The sequence below is a fragment of the Genypterus blacodes genome, unplaced genomic scaffold, assembly GCF_046128005.1.
Source record: "Genypterus blacodes isolate CSIRO-AG114 ecotype Tasmania unplaced genomic scaffold, CSIRO-AGI_Gbla_v1 ptg000233l_1, whole genome shotgun sequence".
In the NCBI taxonomy this organism is placed as follows: Eukaryota; Metazoa; Chordata; class Actinopteri; order Ophidiiformes; family Ophidiidae; genus Genypterus; species Genypterus blacodes.
In genome coordinates, this window is record NW_027467031.1 from 238916 (window position 1) to 260222 (window position 21307).

General features: G+C 43.5%; 2 protein-coding genes across 2 annotated transcripts; both read right to left on the reverse strand.

Moving 5' to 3' along the window:
* Positions 1–148: 148 nt before the first annotated feature.
* Positions 149–5310, reverse strand: brox (BRO1 domain and CAAX motif containing). The gene is made up of 13 exons (XM_076170856.1): positions 5218–5310; positions 4638–4753; positions 4340–4446; positions 3983–4079; positions 3713–3808; positions 3527–3599; positions 3292–3397; positions 3098–3187; positions 2889–2974; positions 2636–2717; positions 2324–2474; positions 1806–1965; positions 149–1685 (listed from the first exon to the last, which is right to left on the reverse strand). The coding sequence occupies exons 2-13, from the start codon at positions 4736–4738 to the stop codon at positions 1602–1604; spliced, it is 1233 nt and encodes a 410-aa protein (XP_076026971.1). The 5' UTR covers positions 4739–4753; positions 5218–5310; the 3' UTR covers positions 149–1601.
* A 330-nt stretch (positions 5311–5640) lies between these two features.
* LOC143016492 (alpha-1,6-mannosyl-glycoprotein 2-beta-N-acetylglucosaminyltransferase) lies at positions 5641–9092 on the reverse strand. The gene is made up of 2 exons (XM_076170858.1): positions 8983–9092; positions 5641–8870 (listed from the first exon to the last, which is right to left on the reverse strand). Exon 2 carries the CDS (start codon positions 8584–8586, stop codon positions 7321–7323), a length of 1266 nt encoding a protein of 421 aa, XP_076026973.1. The 5' UTR covers positions 8587–8870; positions 8983–9092; the 3' UTR covers positions 5641–7320.
* Positions 9093–21307: the final 12215 nt, after the last annotated feature.

Below are 21307 nucleotides of genomic sequence, written 5' to 3' on the forward strand. Positions count from 1 at the left end.
TTATTGTTAAAGTTTAACCCATGTGACCCCGATGTTCCCAACTTTCCCGTTTCATTACTCCCTCTGCTGTCCAGAGCTAAACGTTACTCCACACACACTGATATTCATGTTGAAATACGTAGAGCAGACAAACCAAACGGTGCAAGACTCTGGTTTTATGCATGATTTAATACCTTTGAAATACAATTTACATGAAGGACACAACAGAGTGAGATTTACAGGAGTGTACACGGTGGTTCTGCTATTTTGCCTGGAATAAAGGATAAAGGAGGAGCACTCATCCGACGTCTGCAACATTTACGGGTGAAACTTGTTTGTTTACCAGAGAAAACGATGCAAACTTTAAGTCCAACCGCACTCGCTGCACAACTGACTATAAAAGTGCAAAGGTTATAAAGGTAAATACACAGCAACCTTATCTGCCAGTACAGTTTAGTCAAAAGATACAGATTCAAATCAAATAAACAAATACAGAAGTGAGCACACATGATAAGTAATATTACAGGTTTTTTTTACAATTCATCTCAGGCTTCTTTTGATTATCTGAGTGGAAAGTTTGAAGAGTTGTAGCTGCGCGGCGTTTGGACACAGGTTGTTTTCTGCGACATGTGACAGCATTGTAGATAACAAACTTCATGCACTTTGCCTTGTTTATGTTCAGATTCTGTGCCAATGTGGTCCAGCAACACTCGAGCCCAGTTAGCGGCTTTAATAAAAGGCAATAAACACCTAGAAATGTACACAAAGAGACAGACTTGTGTGTCTGAACGGGGTACACCGATGTATTCGTCTAAAGGCAATGATACAGAATCACAGAAGTCAAAGAGCTGTATACTGTCGTGTTCTCAACTAAAACACTACTGACAAAGAAATAAAAATAAATTACAAGCTACTGCTATCGAGGATATCGTATATAATCCCCAAAATGTTCTACGATTGCGCCTCACCCAGCGATAGCCCTCTGAAAACCAATAGTATGAGTAGAAATCCGCTTTTCTCAAATACAAAAAGAATTACAGTGAAGATACATGATGCAGTCTAAACAAAATGATCATAAAATGCTACAAAATAAACAAACCCAACACATCAGCGATAATCCATGCAGTCTTGTCACGCTTGTTCCTAATTGTGTCATTTTCTTCCAACGAGACAAATCACAAATCAAATCATTTACAAATATGTGAATAGGCAGAATGAAGAAGAAGAAGAAGAAGAAGATCGAAGCTGCAGCCAAAGGCACCATTTAAGAGAACTACTAAACCTATAAGGCTTATTTAAAATCATTGGACTTGAAAGCGGCCTCATGTGAAGGCCTAAATTTGATTGACATGTCTTTTCTAACCATTTCTCACCATCCACAGATCGTTACCTCGAACTCTGGCTCTGACTTTATATGCAAGGAGAACAGCTGACAGGCGATGAGGTCGTCGTCCCTAGATACCATATGTACTGGATTTCAGCGTAAATGTCAAACACAATGAGATAACGTTACAAAATTACATTTTCCTATGAGAAATGTACATGTAAAGTAAATGGATACCATCATTATAATAGATGGTAATGCTGAATATGGGAGGGAAACAGGACGGACGGACGGATGTTTATGAGATGGCACAGCCTGTGTCCTTTTGAGGCTTCAGATCAGGCTCCTTGACTGGTTTCACCTCCTCCTCCTTGGGTTTGGCCTAAAAATGAAGAAGTCATTGAAGAAATTCCTTTTCACCATCAAGATTCTGCTTCGTATTTGTACAAAGTCTGACTCTGTATGTTGTTGAATTGCCGTTTGAGGTGAGCTTCCTGTGTACCTTGTCGTTCTTGGCGCCCTTAGTCAGGTCGAAGGTGGCGTAGACTTCAGGGGTGCACTGCTCGCTGAGGGCCGGCAGCTCGAAGGCCAGTGGCTCGGCCAGGCCGTAGCTCGCCTTCAGCTCCAACTGGGGCGCCTCAGCCGGGACCTTGTGGAAGTATCTGGATGTGTCCAAACACACAGTTAATGAGGGACCACCTAAGACTTTACAGTTCTGGGAACATCTTTCTTTTTTCCACCCGCGTTATCTTTGAGTACTGACAACTATTAATCAAGCGAGGACTTCCTGTTCTGTAGCCAGGGGGCGCAACAAGCCACATCAAGTCCTGTAATCCTGCACACCACTACACTTACATACATGCTTCTACATGATGATATCTACACAAAGAGCTGTGTCTGTGTCTGCACACGTGTGTGTGTGTGTGTGTGTGTGTGTGTGTGTATGTGTGTGTGTGTGTGTGTGTGTGTGTGTGTGTGTGTGTGTGTGTGTGTGTGTGTGTGTGTGTGTGTGTGACTCACATGAAGCCATTCTCTCTCTGGCACTTCTCCAGCGTGTTTTTAATGAGCGCTCCCAGCTTGAGGAAGAACAGCTGCTCTGACGGTTTGGCGGTGGTGCCGGGCCCTTTGGTCTGACGGTATTCTTTACACAGCGCCTCAGCACGGGAGTAGCCTAAACACACGGGGCACCAGGTTTATACAAAAAGGGAATATGTACTCCATAAGCACTTAATATTACTCTATATGTGCAACACTACTCCTAAAGACACTTTATGACATCGTGCTGCTGTATTTCATCCTGCATTAAAAGCAGCATAGATGTGAGATACGTACACGTTTCTGCTTCCTGGAGGGATCTTATGGCCTCACCGCACTTATCGCTCGCCAGCAGCGTCTGTCCATGATAGCAGAACGCCTGCCAACAGAGGGAATTTGCATAATCAGGGGAGTGATCGTTTGTTTTAACAGTCTGAGGCGGCATAATCCCCGCTTCCCTTTTCCCCATTGGCTCTTAAGCAGGGGAACGCCATCATCAGCGGAGCAAAAGATCTCCTTCGGCTTGATCCGACAATACGTGCAAACTTACGTAAGCCATGTAAAAGTGCTGCTTGAGCTGGAAGTATTTCCTCCACTTGCTGCTGCACTCTGGCTCCAAGGTGTTCAGCGTGTGGTCTGGACCGGGAGAAACACTACAATTGAACTAATATCCGGTTAAATCTGCTTCATCAATGACCTGAGAATAACACACAGGGAAAACCAGGAAAGCTCTAAACCGGGAATAACAGAAACACTGACCGGCTTTCTGATAGAAGTTGGCCGTCTCAAAGGACAGAGCAGCGATGAGTTGGGCGTTGTGCTTCAGCTCAATCGCACGAGCAATCGTCACTGTAAAAACCACACACACACCACAGAGAACGTCACATCCTTCATCTTTAAATATTGCGTAATACCTTCTCAAGGCTGGAGTTGGAGCGTGAAAGTGTATCTACCTTCTTGCGCTTCTGCTTGACACTGGATGATGTACGCGTCGATCCCCCGGGGCTCCAGGTCTCGACCCTTTTCGGCCGGCGTGATGAGCCGAGGGATGTGAGCCTCCTGGAACCACACAGCAGGGAATTGGTACACAACCAGAGGAGGAGATATATGATTAGATGTGTGTGTGTGTGTGTGTGTGTGTGTGTGTGTGTGTGTGTGTGTGTGTGTGTGTGTGTGTGTGTCTCTCACCTTAAGATTTTTGAATATCCCAGCAGCGACCTTCAGACTCCGGTGAACGTCTTTTGCTTCAGCTTCTGTTACACTAAGAAACAGGCAGACGTGAGCTTAGAGGAAAATCAATAAACAAACTACAAATGGGGTTTAAAGTTGTATTTTCTGCGCTTTATACTGGATTAATAAATACCAAAGACTTACTTTTCCTTCCCTGCTAGTCTTGATGCAAACTTAGTGTACCAGAGGGCCACATTGAAGGCCATGGAGACCAGCTCAAAGATGGCGTCCTGCTGGGCACTGTGAGGACACGGAGGGTTCATGAACAACGACACAAAACCTCTCACTTTACATCTCACACTGATCTACTGCACATCACAAGGAATCAGCTGAGTGACTGACTTGATCTTCTACGACAGCAGGACTGAAACATCCTGGCGTCCAGCTGTTTGAGTGTTTATTGTGTGTGTGTACCTTGGTGTGTTTCCTTGTAAGGTGTCGGTCCACTTGAAATTCTGGATGAACCTCATTTTGTTCTCCTGTGTGGTTCCATCCAGAGATGCTATAAACCCTATTGTGTCATAAACCCAATTTCAAAAACCAGTAGCAGCTTGTTAGTGGCAATACAAAAGAATCAAAACAAATGGAATGTTAGAAAAAAGAAAGAGAGACACAGTTTACATTAATTAAAAACAATTTAAACGTGTGAAGTTTGTGTGCAAATTCTTACAGGGAGCACTTTCAGCCATGCTTTCTCCATCTTTGTGCGCTTACAGGCAAACGACCTCAGTTGCGGTCACGATCAACACACACGTGGAGACGCACACTCACCTTGTAGGAGGGAGAAATACGCATCTGTGGCATTCTTCATGATCTCAGGGTTGCAGGTGAGATCAGTGAACATCTCCAGCAGTCTGGCCCTGGTTGTCCTCAGATCACTGAAAATAAAAAAATCAATCTATCACTCTGTATTCTAAATGATGCCGATTGATCTGTGACTTGTGATCATCACATCCAAACACAGGCTGATTAATGTGTGACCATGATGGGGTAAAGGACTTGTTGCCTTATTAGAGTGCACGTTGGTAATAACACTGTTATCAGAGCATTAGATGGAGATAAGACATACTTGCATATCTTATTGGCCGCAGGACTTCCAGCCACTCCATAGAACTTAAAGGAGACCGGCGCTGTGGCCTTCAGGGGGTTCCTGTGAAACCAGTGGGCCATCCTGTGTAGACACACCTAAACAGGGCCAAACACAGTTAATGGTATTACTTCTATATATTATTGGATATACAGACTCATTTATATCAAATTTTCATTAGAATAAGTTAGCTGGCGTCATTTTTTCTAGCGTCAGCTGGCTATTAGAGTCGCTACAAGTCGCCAACGGCCCTAATAGCATTCTGCTTTAGCACCTTTCAGTGTAATCTTGACGAAGGAACCGAGACAAAACTCGATATTTTCATATTTTTGTTATCATCGATGTCATTGATGATTCGTACAAACAAATCGCAAGCCTGTTGTTGATCAGAACTCCATTACGTAAGACACGAAGAGAGAGAGAGAGACGGCTAACGGCGACTAGCACTGGAAGCTAGAAGCGGCAGGAAACGTGATTAACGCGATCGGAGGCGACGTGACAACTCGATCGATGTGTGACTAAAGCGATGGGCGAGAGAGGTCAGGGTGAAACAGGACATTACCGCTTCCTTTCGCCGCTCTGCGTTTCAGATTTGATGCCCGATGTGGAAAGTCTGACAGAGACAACCTACTTCCGGAAATAAACACCAACCCAAGTCTAGCCAATCAAAACACGCGATTCGGTCACGTGACGCCTGCAAGGAAATACAGCTCAGATCTCTGCAGCTGATTGTGTTGTTAACTCGGTCCTAATATGACAAATATGATCGATACAGAGTGATAATTGATATTTGATTTACGCCGTATTAGATATTTAGAGGATATGGATCTTCTGTATGTATTGTTTATATATTTCGCTTGTATTTTGACCTCAATTGTTCTTTTGTTCATGTGTTTATCATGGATTTTCACCTTCGTTGCTCTGTTTATTTTCTTCTAAGGCATTAAATAAAGGGTTCTATTATATGGAATGAGTGAAATTCAAATTCAATATTCAACCTCTTTTATTTTCCCATTCTTGCAAACACTAAGTGAACAATAACTTGCAAAGAAACACAAAAGGAGAAACAGTCACACACACAGTCGCTCATTCAAATTAAACAAGCTGGCTGGAAAATACATCTACGTATTACAACATACTTTGATGCTCCAATAGAGTCAGTTGTGCTTTTCAGTAAACAATCATTTATTCTGTTACAACATTCATTTGTATTTAAAAGAATCTCTATAAGGCACATTTTTACAGAGGTGAAGCAGTATCAGGGTCAATCTGAGGCTAATAAGGGTTCTAAGCAAACCCATTGAAATTTAAAAATTTGGTATGACTGAAGATATTTGTGTATGAATAACATTCACATTAATTTTACATTAGAAAAATTTTTTTACTCAGTTTCATTGAAAAAAAGGCACTGAAGATGCATGAGTCACCAACACTGACAAATACAAGTATTACTGCATTAAAAGTCCATTAAGAATAGCTTTAGGCATGAATAAACATCTAAAAAGGCACTTTTGGTCAGCTTTAAGGCATGAATGACATCCCAATTTGAGTTTGTCATCATTTTTAAATTAAAGAAAGGCAAGTTGAGGAATGACATCATAAATTCACTTAATATTGTCAGAGATCTTGGAAAGAAACATTCCTCTTTCTATTTTACAAACCTATATGTATCAATGCTTTACTCATTATGTTACATCCAAAGACTAACATTACAATTGAGAATGTGCAAATACAGAGCAGCTGAATCACAGACGACCCCGATGTTTGCAAAGGGAGAACCTTGAACGAGACTTCAAAAGGTCAATTTAACCAATCAGAAAGAAAGCAAATAGCCAGACGACATGGAATCAATATCAAACCAACCCTTTGTGTTGCAACCAGGCAGCAGCAAACAGAATACAAATGTTCCCTGCTGGTACGAGATCATTCTAAAAACAGATTACATCATCACCTCCACTCAACTGACCCTGGTTTTAACACCACTGATGGTTACAATCAGTCATTTTGTGATAAAGCAAATTCCAAAGAAAGTGTTCAACCAAATCCACTAAACATGGCATTGGTTATTTTAATATGTACACATTTAATAACCTACATATAGGTTTTTATGTTACATGTGCCTTTAGTTACACTGAAACTTGTACCATAAATAGCACATGTAAAAAAAACATGTCAACTGAATGTCCTATTTCATGTCAACATTGCAAGTCAACATTTAATACAACCCATAACCGTATATTGAGCCTTGTCCTATGCGTGTATGTTCAAAATTCAAAAACAACGATTTGCATTTGCAAATAATATTGCAAATGATAGCGTGTTGTGTGCCCACTCTGTTACAGTTCACCCTCATTTACCATTCACATGCCTGACAGCCATTTGTCTTGAAACAGAACAGCAGTGGTTGAGCTTACGTGCACCACACAGACACACACACACACACACACAGTACAAATATTCTTTGGCAATTGTGCAGCAAAACAAATACTAAAATCCAAGTTGTACTCTAGTGTGCAGCATGTTTGGACTATATTTGGTCCTGAATCTCGGCAGACCTTAACAACAAACATGAACTGATGTGAAACCCTGAAAAGCTGTGAAGCAATGGCAACATCTTATGCAAAATACCTATTCCTATATGCATTCATCTGAGAAAAGGCACAGATCAAAGACGTTTGGCGTAGTTATTGCATAGAATATGGTCTCTAACATCTCCCCATCCACCGTTCTTCATGTGTGGCTTGTGCTCTACTGGTTCTTCCCCCTTTAGGACAAGAGACTGAGGAAAGAGACCATCCTTGGCTAACTGAAGGGCCTCCTCAACCCTCTGTGAGGCCCATTCAGGTCTGCAGTTCTCCTTCTGGTGAAGACCACAATCTCCTGTGTGAAGGACCCTTGACCCCCGAGCCACAAGTACTTTGAGTGGATTAGGGATGCAGGTTCCTGACAGGTGCTGCAGAGACCAGTCCCAGTTGTAGTCATCATAGGAGCAGAACTTGTCGCTGCAGCCCATTAGTTTATAGTAAACTGCCCTGGAGATGGCCATGCCTATGTTATGCTTTGTGGACATCCATCCAGAAGTTCCCACCTTATTGGATAGTGTGGTAAAATCTGCCACTTTGTCATGGTTACCCAACGCCAACATATCACAGTCCTGACAGCTGTTCTTCCTGAACTGCAACATGGACTTGTAAAGATGGAAAAAGTCGGGTAAGATGTAGTTGTCCTCCTCTAAAAAGATGGCAAAGCCACTGTAGCCCTGCATGGCCTTAACTCGCTCCCATACAAAGTGAATTTTCCACCACCAGTGGTGTTTGGTCTGAGTGATGAAGGCCTCCCTGTAGTGTCCGTACGAGTCAGGATGCTTGGCGTTGAGGCATCCTGTTTTGAGGGCCTTGTCCTTGGTGATATCTCGGGGGCAGTCGCGTGGATCCTGCCCAGGAAACTCTTTGGGATACAACTGAGAGCTAAAGGGGAAGTAAATTTGCAACACTTTGCAGAAATTTATCCCTTGCACAATGGCGTTTATTTCCTCTGAGAAATAGTCATGGCTGAAGATCAAGAGGAAGCTGTGGACCTCAGCAGCTTTAGCCAGCGACTTGATGAGCAGTTTGAGGTATTCGGGCCTGCTGTGGACCTGCACAACCAGCACCAGCTGAGGCTCCCCGGGGAACTTGTCTGCATTGAGGACGCACTGCTTGTAGTTGGCGCTGTAGACGGACTGCGTCAGAGCCGAGAGAGACGCGAAGTTCAGCCTCCCCGTGTCGCCGCCGGAGCGCGTGCCCGGACTTGCCTGCACGGCGGCGGCGTTGTTGTTCGCGTCCTCCTGGTCGCTCACCAGCAACACACGTGTTGACAACAAGAGAGTCACGACCACAAAGGAAACACCCAGCAGAGCGAGCAGATTCCTCTTCACTAGCCGGAACCTCATCTTCACAAACGGGGAAGAGAAACAGCGACTTTCCGGCGGGGAGGCTGGGGGGAGGACTCGACAACAGAACGGTGGCGCTCTCGGGTCACCTGAGCGTCGCGTGCGTCTTCATGGTGATCCGGTCTGGTCTGGTCCGGTCCAGTGCGGCGAGACTCCAAGAGACTCCGCCACACGCGCGTTGTGTGTGTGGGAGAAAAGTGGCGTCAAAAGTTGGCGTCTGGCTTCTGCTCCTCTCACGCCACCGCCGCTGCCGTTTCCACCGACACACGCTCGGTTTCTGTCACCTGCGGGACAGAAAAGCGGGACAAAACACGGTCGCTCGGGTTGGTTACGTCACTTTACAAAAGGCGCGATTCTGCGTTGGAAGTGAAGGCAGCAAAGTTCGGTTTGACTTACTCCGACTAGGTGTATCCTGTCAGCACTATCACACCAGGAAGAGGATGACGGTACTATAGTCCATCCTGTACGGTTACAACTGCGCCTCATTGACTGCTGACGTGTACAATCCAGCCTACATGGGGAGAGTCTGAGCCTCTGCTGAGCGAATCACTGTGTACCTACAGCCGTGTAACATGAGAAGCCAATGTAAATGAAGTGGGAGGAAAAGGGTAGTAGTTACTTTTTTTTTTAGCCTCCCGAGAACAGAAACAGTTGAAATATTAATGGTACACGCTTGAAACTTCTCCTATGGGTCAACAAGTTTGTGGGGAAGGCTATATGAAAGTGTTAAAGTTCATCTATAAAAGGGTGTAGTGGTAGTGTCTCCTAGTCAGACAGGACATGGAGACAGGGTTTGTTTTATTAATTATAGATCATTCTGAATTGAATTAAAAGGCGTTTTAGCCAACAGTAGTGGTGAATGTGGGACACTCAAAATTCACTTGTTTTCAATGTTTCCTGAATGCGCCATCGAAGTAAACTTACTCATTCACAAACTAGATAGATGACTCTTTGAAAATGTCCCCAGTCTTCTGAATATGTATTTTGAAGTCATTGCTGTGGGTTTTGTCCATCTCCATTCTCCATTCATTTTTTACACCCTCGTCTTTTATTCAGGGCCGCAGCCCATCCCATCATTCACTGGGCGACAGGCCGGCTTCACTCAGGCGCTCACACTCTCATTGTCACAGCTACGGGTGATGAGTTTCCAGGTTACCTCACCTGGGTGTGTTTGATGTTGTATATTTTTGTTGAAGCAAGCATTTGACTTGACAGTGCCATTCAATTATGGGACATTTTGGAGATCTTTTTTTCTTCAAACGGAAAGAGGAGGGGAAAGAGCGACAGAGAAAAGAAAGAAGGTTGTTTATTATCATTATTGTTGTTTAACTTTTTTCGACGAGAGACAGAACCAGAGGGAGAGAGAGAAAGGAGCCCTGAGGCAAAATAGGCAATCTAATGTGAACAGAAACAGCAGGAAGCCACAGCTGCCAGAGGTTGTGAGAACATGGCACAGTAAGTGTGGACGCAGAGTCCACGATGACATCAGTGATGTTGATAAGATGATCTCATGGAACAGTTTTTACAGGAGCAGCCTAAAACAGCAGTTTAGGCAGCTACAGATCGCATCATAGGCTGTGGTGAAGAAAGGGGACACAGGAGGGAGAGAGATAACTAAAGAGCAGATATCCCACCCAAAGGACTGAACTATCGCCATCCCGACCTCACCTGTGTGTCTTTGGCGGTGGGATGAAACCCACGTAGACAAAGGGAGGACACGCAAACTCCACCTAGAAAGGACACAGTGCTTCCCAGACCTGGGTTCAAACCAAGGACGTCCTTTTCATGAGGCGTTGGTTCTAAGCACCAAACCACATGTCATTGCTTCTTTAGTTTTCGCCCGCAACTTCTCTGAATATCGGTATAATCATTGTTTTGATTTGTGCTGGATCAGATAATCAATAAAACACAACCTGGTTCCTATTTTCTTTCTATACCATATTCATCTTTTTCTGATATCTTCAAGGCTTTTGAAACTTAATGAAACTAAAGAAATAAACACAGGTTTCTGTTAGATTTCTCTGTATCTTTAAAGATAAGAAACTCAACAAGACAACATTTTAAAAGTCTTTGTCTGACTCTTATCATCATTAATCCATTTACTCGACAAAATACAATAACATTCCGTGCTTATTAAATTTCAACAGGGATAATGTGTCCCTGTCTTTTGAAATGTCAAGGAGAGGACTTAGACCAGGAAACAGTGAGTGACGCGTTTAGGGAAACATCTCCCTCCATACCCTCAGGTCATAGATTCAGGTTTGACTGGTTAATGAGGGACTCGTCCTGTTGCTGTACGTCTCTGCCAGGCATAACAATTGGATTCAGGGTCGACATAATACCTGAAAGTACAAGGGTGGGAAACTCAATACACCTGATAAACCAGGATTTCACAACAGGAGATGTAACTAGAGATGCTACAGCTGGTATCCATTATTGGAACAGTATAGGCTTAAGTAGGCCATGGGAATCTCGGGGCTCTTTGTGAAAGGGAATCGACTGTGGACACATCAAAGCTGCGTCTTCCTGTCTGTTTTTCTGCGCATCTGTAAAATTCTTCAATTCTGCTCGATCGTATTTTAAGCTGCTGTCAACCACATTGAAAATCACTCTGAGCTGTCGTAGAAAATGCTCCTTAATGCCTTTTTACTTAACTACACCTACATTATACGCCAGAAATGACATTATATTGTATGTTTTTATTGTGATGTCATCGCCTCTTTCCAGCCTGTGGTTCATGAAGTGTTGTGTGTGTTGTTGTCGAGGCCAACTTCCTCTCAATATATCACGCAAAGGGCCTTCCCTGAGATGAACTCTGAATTAATTTCACATGCAAATAAGTCGGGCAGCTGTGTGAGAGAACGTCTTATCAGGCAGAGCTGACACGTGCAGTAGCTTTATTGTCTTTGGAGAAGTACAAGCTCAGCGGATTTGGACATTCTGCGTGGTTTTCCTCTGTTTTGCTCTCATTTAGATCGCAAATTTCCTTGCAGTGTCATCAGGAGCTGTATTTACACGTCACTTTAACCTCTTTGTTTACATAGCATATCCCCAGAAAGACAGCGAAAGTGTCAATTCGCAGAATTCTGTTTAACTGCAAGTGAACCTAAAAGAAGCAGCAGAGGGTGCGGTGAAACAAAGTACACACCTCAGAGGACTAAAAAACTCTGACATTTTCACAGACTATAAAACACCAGGAAGTAGACTGACATGCATTAGGGAGAAAGATGAGCAGTCTATCTCAGGGCTCATATCAAAGCCACACGCTTTTTTTAAACCCACTTCAGTAAAGTGAGATGGAAACGCTTTAGTGCTCCACTTGCTTTCTCTTTTCAAGTTGGACACTTTATACGGTGAGAACATGGCGACCAAATGGTTCCAAGCCAAAGCCTGACCCTTCAAAAATGCTCATTTTGAAACAGGCTTCTTCAGTACATCCTTACTTTGCAATTTAGTTTAATAAAATGAGTCCAAACGTCACCCAGGAGAACATGTCGTCTCCAGGAGGAGGTTAAGGAAATCAGGATGTAAATGTATCCTTCTGGCTTCATCTAGAGCCAGGTGTGCCAGTAACAGAGGAGTGTGACTGTTTCTCTTTATATTGTTGTTACACTCTAAACTAATAATTAGTTGTCCAGCAGGAGTGAGATTTTTGTAATGTAAAGTTATAGAATAGTTGAGGTCAGAGGAAAGAATAAACTGCTTTACGCCTGATTAATGCCTAAATAATGTCAATATGGAGGAATGAGAGGAATTCTCTGGATGTTACTTCCTGAGTTTTCACATAATTGGTGTGTGTGACTGCGAGTTTGCATGTATTTGCATTGCACGTAAAAGACAAGACACAGATTATGAAGTGGAATGGTTCTTTCATTCCTGCTTCTTTGCCCTGCAGAAACGTTTAAACTTTGCAGTTGCAGATCAGAATGTTGCACGTGAGACTTATTTGAATATTAGTGTGTAGTTCTGATCTAAAATGGCGGCAAGGGAGAAGGTCTGTTTGATCTAGTGACAAACAAATAGTGTGTCAGGGTTGTTTACATATGTCTGGAAAGCCAGTGAGCAAAATTTAAAACAGCTTCTTCCTCAGCAGGTGTTTCCTTGGCTGAGCCGCTTTCTACTGCAGCGTGCACAGAGATCTTTGCCTCTGCAGAGCCACCAAGAGAGTCCTGCACAGTGTGTGGAAACATGCCACTGCCTGTTCCTGCCAGCTGATTGGCTGGCGTGGTGCCCTCAGGAAGTTGAAGGGGAGGGAGGAAAGAGAGGAGGGGAGATCAACCCAGCTCAATTTGGTCATGCAGAGGGTAGAAAGTCTTCCTCCGGCATCAACAATTTGGCTGTGGTCCATGTTTGGGTGACGGATGAAGGAGTGCATCAGTATGAAGCATTCAACTTCTCCAAACTCTCAAACTGTCACTGTCACCTCTCACCAGTTTAACCGGTCTCATATCAGTCACACTCCAGTAGCTCCAAACTGAACATGAGTCACGCTCCAAACCTATGAGTCATGCATTTAGTGCAGTTTTGTGTTCTAGCCACTAGAGGGTAGCATTTATCTGCGTTTGGATACTATGGCAACGAGCTGACTTGCCCAGCCTATGAAAACAACTACATGACACAAAAGTAAAGTTTCAAATCTTAAGAGCTGGACCAGAGCATCACATAGGCCGAGTCCTATCAAGCATGAGTTCTTGGTGTGTGTGTATATGAAACACACTCACACTCACACATACACACACAGATACAAAAATAGCCATTTTCCCACTCTGCATTGTGTGAACAGTAGAAGTGAACAGTACACAATGTCCTCATTTCAATGAAGAAGAATATAGAACAAATCAATAGAAGTCATCCTCCCCCCCCGCCTCTGCAGTGAGGCATCTACATGGCCTTCAGCCATCACACACACAGGGGATACACAGTTTCGTTTAATTACTTTGTTTCATTCTGGTGGATACTTGTCATGTATTTGAACTCATTTGAACTCAATTCTTCCCTTCTACTGTTGTGTATTTGTTACAGCAGCACAGTCCCCTGGCATGAATGTTCCCCGTACACTGTGCAGCTCATGTATCAAACTCATACAGGGTTTAGTGTGTTTGAAAATGACTTAAATCTTAAAAAATGACAAAGGAACACAGTGGAACAATGGCGCCACCAGCTGAATCTATAGGACCCAGAAATGCCCGGCTATGGAAAGCACTTATTTGGGATCAGTGACGCTATAAAACTTGGTTGGTGTTTTACAGCATGTGTGCAGGCATGAAAGGATGCCTCAGCAGGTCATGTGACTTTTCCTAATCTCAAACTCTTTGACCTTTTAACTGCAGGAGGGTCTGTACAAACACCAGACACACCACCAGCCTTTGAATCTAACTTCCTTCTTTATCTTTCTGCCTTCTGTGCACAACTGAAAACACCCCAGCCCCACACACACACACACACACACAATACTGGAATGCAGTGAATTAGAAGGGTCCTGTAAACTGTTGCTCGGGTTTCAGCGTTCTGTGTTTACTGTGTGTGTGTGTGTGTGTAGCATGAACATTTGGATTTAAATCACTTTGGTTCTGCAGAGGGAGCAGCTGAGTCGGCTCTCTGTAGACACATTGTTTTAACTCTCCTCAGGCAGTCTGAGATTTGTTCTGGGGCCTTTGGCTGAATTTATACCACCACTCAATCCATCACGAGACAGAACAAGCAGCATTTCTCCTCCAACAAACCCCAGGCACCTCCCAGTACAAACTATTATCACACACACATGTATATTTAAAGCTCTGAGCATGCTCACCATATTCCCTATAAGTCAGATTTACAATGAAAGCACACGCAGGCTCGATCGACACAATTCAACCAGAGTCCTGGCTTTAACCGCACACAGTAAACATCCATTACAGTAAACACAGTCGGCGCTAAATGGAGGAAGACCCACTAACTTGAAAGAACAATTAACCTGCCGCACAACTCCAGTTTGCTTTCTCCTGCTGGGGAAGAGTTTTACAATGTGACTTCCTTCCATAACACACTAACACACAGATACATGAAACAACAGGATGTTATAGTCTGGAAATAATGTTTGCATTATGTATTATGTAATGTTGCTGCTCTGCGTGTTGGCACATTGTCTCACATTGTCCATGAACGTGGGGCCGCATTCAAACGTTTGCTTTCCTTCTGCAGGCACCAGCAGCAGATTTCCATTAGCGAATCCTTCCAAAACAAATGATTCAATGGACTTGCTTCTCGTGTGTGTATTCATGCCATATGCATAACGAGAGAGCATTCCAGAAGTGAAGAAAAGTAATGAGCGGTTATGAGTCATGTTAGACACCATTTGCTGTTGATTTGTGAGTTGCAAATGGATGCTCAGTCGCACAATGTGCTGTTATTCTGTAAATCATTACTCCGCTTTTGCAAGAACTGCAAACTTGCACTTTATTCCGAAAACAGTAGAACCCACACAGATCTTTCACACATTCGCCACAACATTTACGGGTATTACAAAGCCTGTAAAGATGTCTTAAGAGAGTCTTGAGAGGCGTGATGGATGCAGAGACGTGATCCACTCCTGCAGCCAGCTGAGGACAACTTTAAAGAATCCCATGTGTGCAGAAATGTTGAGCAGATGACTGAAGCTTAGCCAAACAATGAAGTCCATCTGAAGGGATTCATGGATTCATTTTCTGGCCATGACACAATCCTTTGCTCGAGTATGATGTAAAGCAGCAGGAATACGACATGGAGTCACTGTTTAGAACTCAAAATGCTATTTCAAATGACGCTTTTGTACAGTTTGTTGCTCTGTTTTATGTGTTGTTCTGGCAAAACACAGACAGTAATTAAGTTTATCCACCCGGTGAAGTAATGTGCATGTCCAGAGAGAGAGAGAGAGAGAGAGAGAGAGAGAGAGAGAGAGAGAGAGAGAGAGAGAGAGAGAGAGAGAGAGAGGGGAGGGGGGCGATTTGTGCTGCAAGCCAGGGGGGTCACGACACCAAGCTGGTGAGAAGTAAATCAAAACAGATGAGATCGAGCAAGTTACACAACAACTCCTGCCTCCTCTGACACCTCCGGCCGCCTCTCAGGGCAGGAAATGAAGGACTGTGCGTGTCTGTGTGTGTGTGTGTGTTTATTTGTGTATGTCCTTGTATGTGTTTTGCGGTGGATGGGCGAGCCAAACTATGCAATATGTGTGTGTGTGAGGGAGGGGTGTTTCAGAGGGAATCTCTCCTTTATCAGCCAAGATAAATCAGACGTTCAGCTGATTGATTCCACTTACACCCATCCATACTGATTCTCTTCCTTTTTATTCCACTCCCTGCTTTTATTAAACACCTTCATCACATCGAGTTTCGCTCATAAATCAAAGAAAAAAAAACCACAAAAATATGTTGCGTCGGCGGATTCTTTTATTCCTGACTGGTGAATTGCGAAACGGAGCAGTTTGGAGACCATAAAGACTCAGAGACCATGTGAACACCAGCCTACGACACCACTGCCAATGGTTGAGGCATTACACTCGGACGGGATGGATCCTTTGTTTCATAATTTCGCCTCCTAATCCCTCTCCTCCGCAAAACCTTTAAATTACTCCGATCTCCGTCTCCTGTATCCTGCCAGAGGATCTCAGCTAATTAGTCTTGTCGGGGGAAACATGTTCTGTACTTTTCCAATAAAGCTTTTTGCGTCAATGCATCAGCCAAACAGCACACGCCCAGCGACTTATACTGAGTCTAACATGCATGCGTCGTGGCTTTGACCCCTCTGCTCCATGTAAGAGGCCCTTTGCAGATCCACCCTGCCAATCAGGCTAAACAATGTTTGTTCCGGTTCAAAACATCACCGATTGATTCTGAATCACACCACATCAATCACTCGTTTCTGCGGGAATCACACGTCTCGGGTTCAAGCGTTGAGCAAGAGATAGGACACTTAATTACCGAAGCTCCACATCTGGTTTTGGATTTTGTTTTTGGATAAGACTCAAGGGGGAAACGGGCCCTTGAGAGGCTTCGCTGCTTCCCATATGCTAAAGTTAGGAGCCGAGATGCTTGATCTGTTACCCGCCGCGCCGCAAGTCACCGAGGGGAGGAATGTTTGAAAATAAAGCGAGTGTGATTGATGGAGATGGAGGAGAGACCAGGATGTTGTTGGAAGTGGGGTGGTGGATGTGAAGAGGGCTCGGAGAGGAATTCTTGGAACGGTGACGAGCCACTTGTGGAAAAGAAGCAGGGAAATGAGAGAGAGTGTGGAGTTGTTTGTTTTTAGTTGCTGTTGTCATAGCGCCCTGGTGCTGCATTCAATGATCTGTAAAACATTTGGGACGGGTGATAATTTAGCCATCAGTACACGACAATGCTTTGGCTCGCAAACGTATTGTTCTGCTCTGAATTTACACAGAACCCTTAGCGCCTCCTGCTGGCAAAGGAGAGAAATTCACTTGCCGTTAGCAGGAATCTTCCCTCTACGTGTCAGCTCACTGGCACCAACTGTCTCTCTTCCTCCTCCTCCTGCTTATTGGGACGCGTTGTTCTCTCCGCAGCAGACAGCACGTGGAAGATCTTGCAAGCAGCCAATGACAGAAGATTTACAACATGCAAAAGCAAACTCCACATTTTTCCCCGTCTACTGGACACACATCACTCATCACATCAGTTCACAACCATCAAACTGATGAGTTCATGATTTGATTCAAGTTTTACAACCTGCTCCTTGTCAAACAACAGCCACTTTCTTTGCAACAGAACAAGAGGAAGCCTCATCTTAACCTGGGTCAGAATTAAACATTTGGAGCAGCGCCAGCCTCTTCATCATTGTAACCACTACAGACAGACTGAAGTACCTCATATGCGGTCTGACTCATTTGGTGAGAAACAGAGAGTGATTTGCTCCCTAAACGTAGACAAGACAAAGGAGAAAGATTCATTTCCCCAAGACTGTTCTCTGTCTAAAACACATCCAGTTTTCCTGAAGTTGTATACGTTTCCTGAGGCTGCTGTTGGGATGTGAACTTTATGGTTTGTGATCTTTACTGCCATCCGAATAGGCAACACTAGTGTGTGTGTGTGTGTGTGTGTGTGTGTGTGTGTGTGAGCAAAGAGAGGAAGAGGGGGAAAGACAGGTGACTGACCACAGCTGGAGGATTACTGAGGAAATACCAGCGTCTGGTCGACACTGCAGGGGTAGACCGGTGTGTGCTTGTGCGTGTGTGTGTGTGTGTGTGTGGTGAGGATGATCATGGTGCATACTTGCTCTGCTCTCATGCATGAATTTCATTTTGTGTATCCAGGCTTGTGAGAATGAAGCAGTCGCTCTCTTGTGCTTTTGCATCGAGCTTCTTCTTCCTTATGACGTAAATCCTTTATGGAGTGTGTTTTTCCACCTCATTCATGATGTCATTATGGGGACGCTGGGGGCGGCTTCATTCATGTCTCCCACTTCTATGAGGTCATACAAATTAAACTGCTACTTTTATGGAAATGAGATGAAAAGCACCCGATGCAGAATGTTGGACCCCTGAACAATGTTTTTGCCAAGTTGGGAGGCGATTGGCCATCCAGGGTTCACGATGTTCCAATTGTGGAATTCTGTGGACAGGATGAGATCCAAAAGCTCATTTCCGAAATAAAGGAATGCTCAGCGACTGATTAACTGATTATAGGCTTTAGTTTGAAAGGAATTATCATTCCCATCAATAACACACAGCAGGAAACACCAGTTGGTAAGAAGTAAGAGATAATGAAGTTAATTTTAGTAATTTATGAAGGTCAGTTTCAGAATCCAAGGGCGTTTTGGTGGTTTTGGATCCAACTCATTCATTCTGAGCAGGCAGAACAAAACACATTTGTGACACCGCTCTTATTTACTGCAGTCAGTAAACACACCCTAGCACTCAAATTAAAGAGCGCCTGGTGTTCTGAAGATGAACAGAAACATCTTTACTCTACTTTAATCTATCGTCTCTGCCTGAAAACCTCCAATGCTGGATTGTGACTCATGAAATCTGAATTATGTGGCAACATTCAAGGCCGGCGTCCAGCAATGTGAAACACGGGGCCCTGGAATCTTACAAGGGAAAGTTTTATCCGGGCATTCATGATTTGTAAAGTGAGTGAACTTGAACAGTTAGAAGTGACGCTTATTGCACACTAAACACACATCTTCAACGTTTCTTTGTGCCGTTGCTAAGTGTGTGTTTCAGTCCCACCGGTCAGACCGACGCCCCAGCAAATGATCTGAGCTGCCACATGTTTTGAATCAAAATAATTGTGGGTGAAATCACAGACATCCCGACGGGCAACATCATCGAATTTGATTGGGTTTTTTTCCGATATATACACATGTGATATTTCCTGCTGAAAATAAAAACTGAAAAATTAGTCAGCCTGGAAATTCAAATGGGTGTTCAGAGCTTTCTTTCAACCTTTCTGTCCCTCTCTCACTCTTTCTCTCCCTCTCTCTCTCTCTCTCTGGCCTCATCATTTCAGAGAGACAGACTGCAGCTGCTTCTAATGTCATGCTTGGGATGACAGTTCATAACACTGAACTCAAATTCATCACCGCTAATAAACATGGAGTCACTCACTGTTTTGCTTGGGAAATTTGAAGCTTTTCTTCTTCAGTTTTGCCACTACGGCAACGTTCATGACCTTAAAGTGACCCAACTATTGGCCAAACTCTGTTGAAAGTCTCATCAGGGCAAAGCTGTTTAATGTATATGAACTTCATTACTTTTATTTATAAAAATGATGAGTTAGTATTGATTTAGTAGCATGCAGCAGCCTTAGATGGAGCTTCAGTCATTAAATTGTTTACAGGCTGCTTCACTGCATCACTTGTGTATGTTAAAGTTGCCATAATTTTGATTTCACAGCCTCCAGTCAGCATTAGATAAAAAATATGGCAGAGAGACGCAGCTACAAACAGGTTAGAAAGGGCTCTTTGTCTGCAGATGATGGATTCAATTCAACTTTGACTGAGCCAATCGGTCCTAGGGGAAGAGACAGAACCTTTCCTACACCACAGTGTTCTGGAAAGTTCTACGAGTCTGTGACTGTGCCAGATAACTGAACTCTGATCTTTGGTTGTAAATCAGACACTCCCTCTTTTTGGTTATTACCATGTTGAAAATGTCTCCCAAAAGAAACCAATTCAAAATATTGTCATCCCCCAGGTTGCAGTAACAATAGCGAGGCGTTCTAGGAAGAACTAAATCACTCTGCTTACACCAGGGAACATCCATACATGGGACTGCAGGACTTGGCACTGCTGGACGCTACTGTTAACCATGATTAATGACTGTGTGTGTAGTTCAGTGTAACACTGGCACTATAATTACAAATGTGCCTCCATGTCCATACAAACAATTTTTTGGCATTTGCTACAGCGAGTGATTGACAAAAACACATTGTCCTGTTAAATCATCAGCTTGTAAAAATCACTTCCAAGTTGGAGTGTGTCGGTGGAAAATCAGGTACTTCACCAGGGGAGCGGGCCGTTTCCTAAACCCTCCAATGTGTTGACTAACAAGCATTGAAATATTATTGTCACTTTTTGTTAAACAAGATCTGGCACGAGTGTTCAGATAAACACACTCAAGAGGTCACACACCTGATGTTTCAATGGGGTCACTAGAGGCGGCAAACAGAACACAAAGGACGCCGGGGCAGGATGACGTGTGTGTCATGGTTATTAAGTCAAAGTGGGAGCCATTTCACCAAAACCCAGAGGAAATTTTGCAATAAACTTGAATTAACAAGGGATGTCAATTGTTACAAAAGTCATTTGTGAACTTTACCTCTCCAATGCTTTAACAATGTTATTGCTTACTTACACATGGTCACGTCTTTTACAAGCACTGGGTAGCTAAAAAAGGACATGGTACAAAATTAAAAGTGCAGACAGCTGTTTGTTATTAACCTCTCGAGACCCTGCGTCCTCATATCTGGACATTGCATTCTTCCCTACACCTCATACATCATTGTGCTTAACTTAACCTGTTGTCCTCACATCTGGACATTTATAGCTACCACCTAATGGCATATATACCACTTTGGAGAACTTAGCATGCATTTATAGCGTTGGTTGGTTACTGTATATTCTACATATATGCAAAATAAACCTGTACATTTAAGAGCTTTGACAAATTTTCTTGGTTAAGGACAATGTATGTGACTTGGATATACAGTAAAGCTATTCCATGATTCCTGCTCGTGGGTCAGTTTCCCAGGAAAACTGTCTTGGAACATCTCCAAGATTAAAGATGTTCCGCAAATAACATCTTTAAACTTTCTTGAGGTCAAAAAATTAATTTTTCTTTGGCAAAATATGGTTTTCGTCTTCATCATATCTGAAGTGGAAAAATGTTTTATAAACTGACACACAGGGTGCAGCACTTGACCAGATCCCCTTTTCTCCTCTGTGGGAATGACTCCTCTTCCGGTGATTAAAAAGGAAGTGCATCCCCAAATATCGTAACGTATTTCGTGACGTCAAATCATCTTTTCAAGAGCTTCCATTCCCGCAGGCATTACACTCTCACACACACTCATGCTTAGTCTTCACCCACTTTCCTTACACAGACAAACTAACCAGACTGAGTCCTGTGACACACACGAGCCAGATTGAAGCGTTAGGTCGTAACCACGCTGTCATGCGAGGGACTTTCTCCTCATCACATTCTTGTCCCCCAGATTTTTCCACTGCAGAGTCTTTATCATATAGA

Bases quoted from the DNA above. Each gene is read 5' to 3' on its own strand.
- brox (XM_076170856.1), bottom strand. From the start codon at position 4,738: ATGGCCCACTGGTTTCACAGGAACCCCCTGAAGGCCACAGCGCCGGTC. The intron at 3,398-3,526 runs GTGAGAGACACA...GTGTGGTTCCAG, and splicing joins GGATATTCAAAAATCTTAAG to GAGGCTCACATCCCTCGGCT. The intron at 2,718-2,888 runs GTAAGTTTGCAC...CTCTGTTGGCAG, and splicing joins AGCACTTTTACATGGCTTAC to GCGTTCTGCTATCATGGACA.
- LOC143016492 (XM_076170858.1), bottom strand. From the start codon at position 8,586: ATGAGGTTCCGGCTAGTGAAGAGGAATCTGCTCGCTCTGCTGGGTGTT.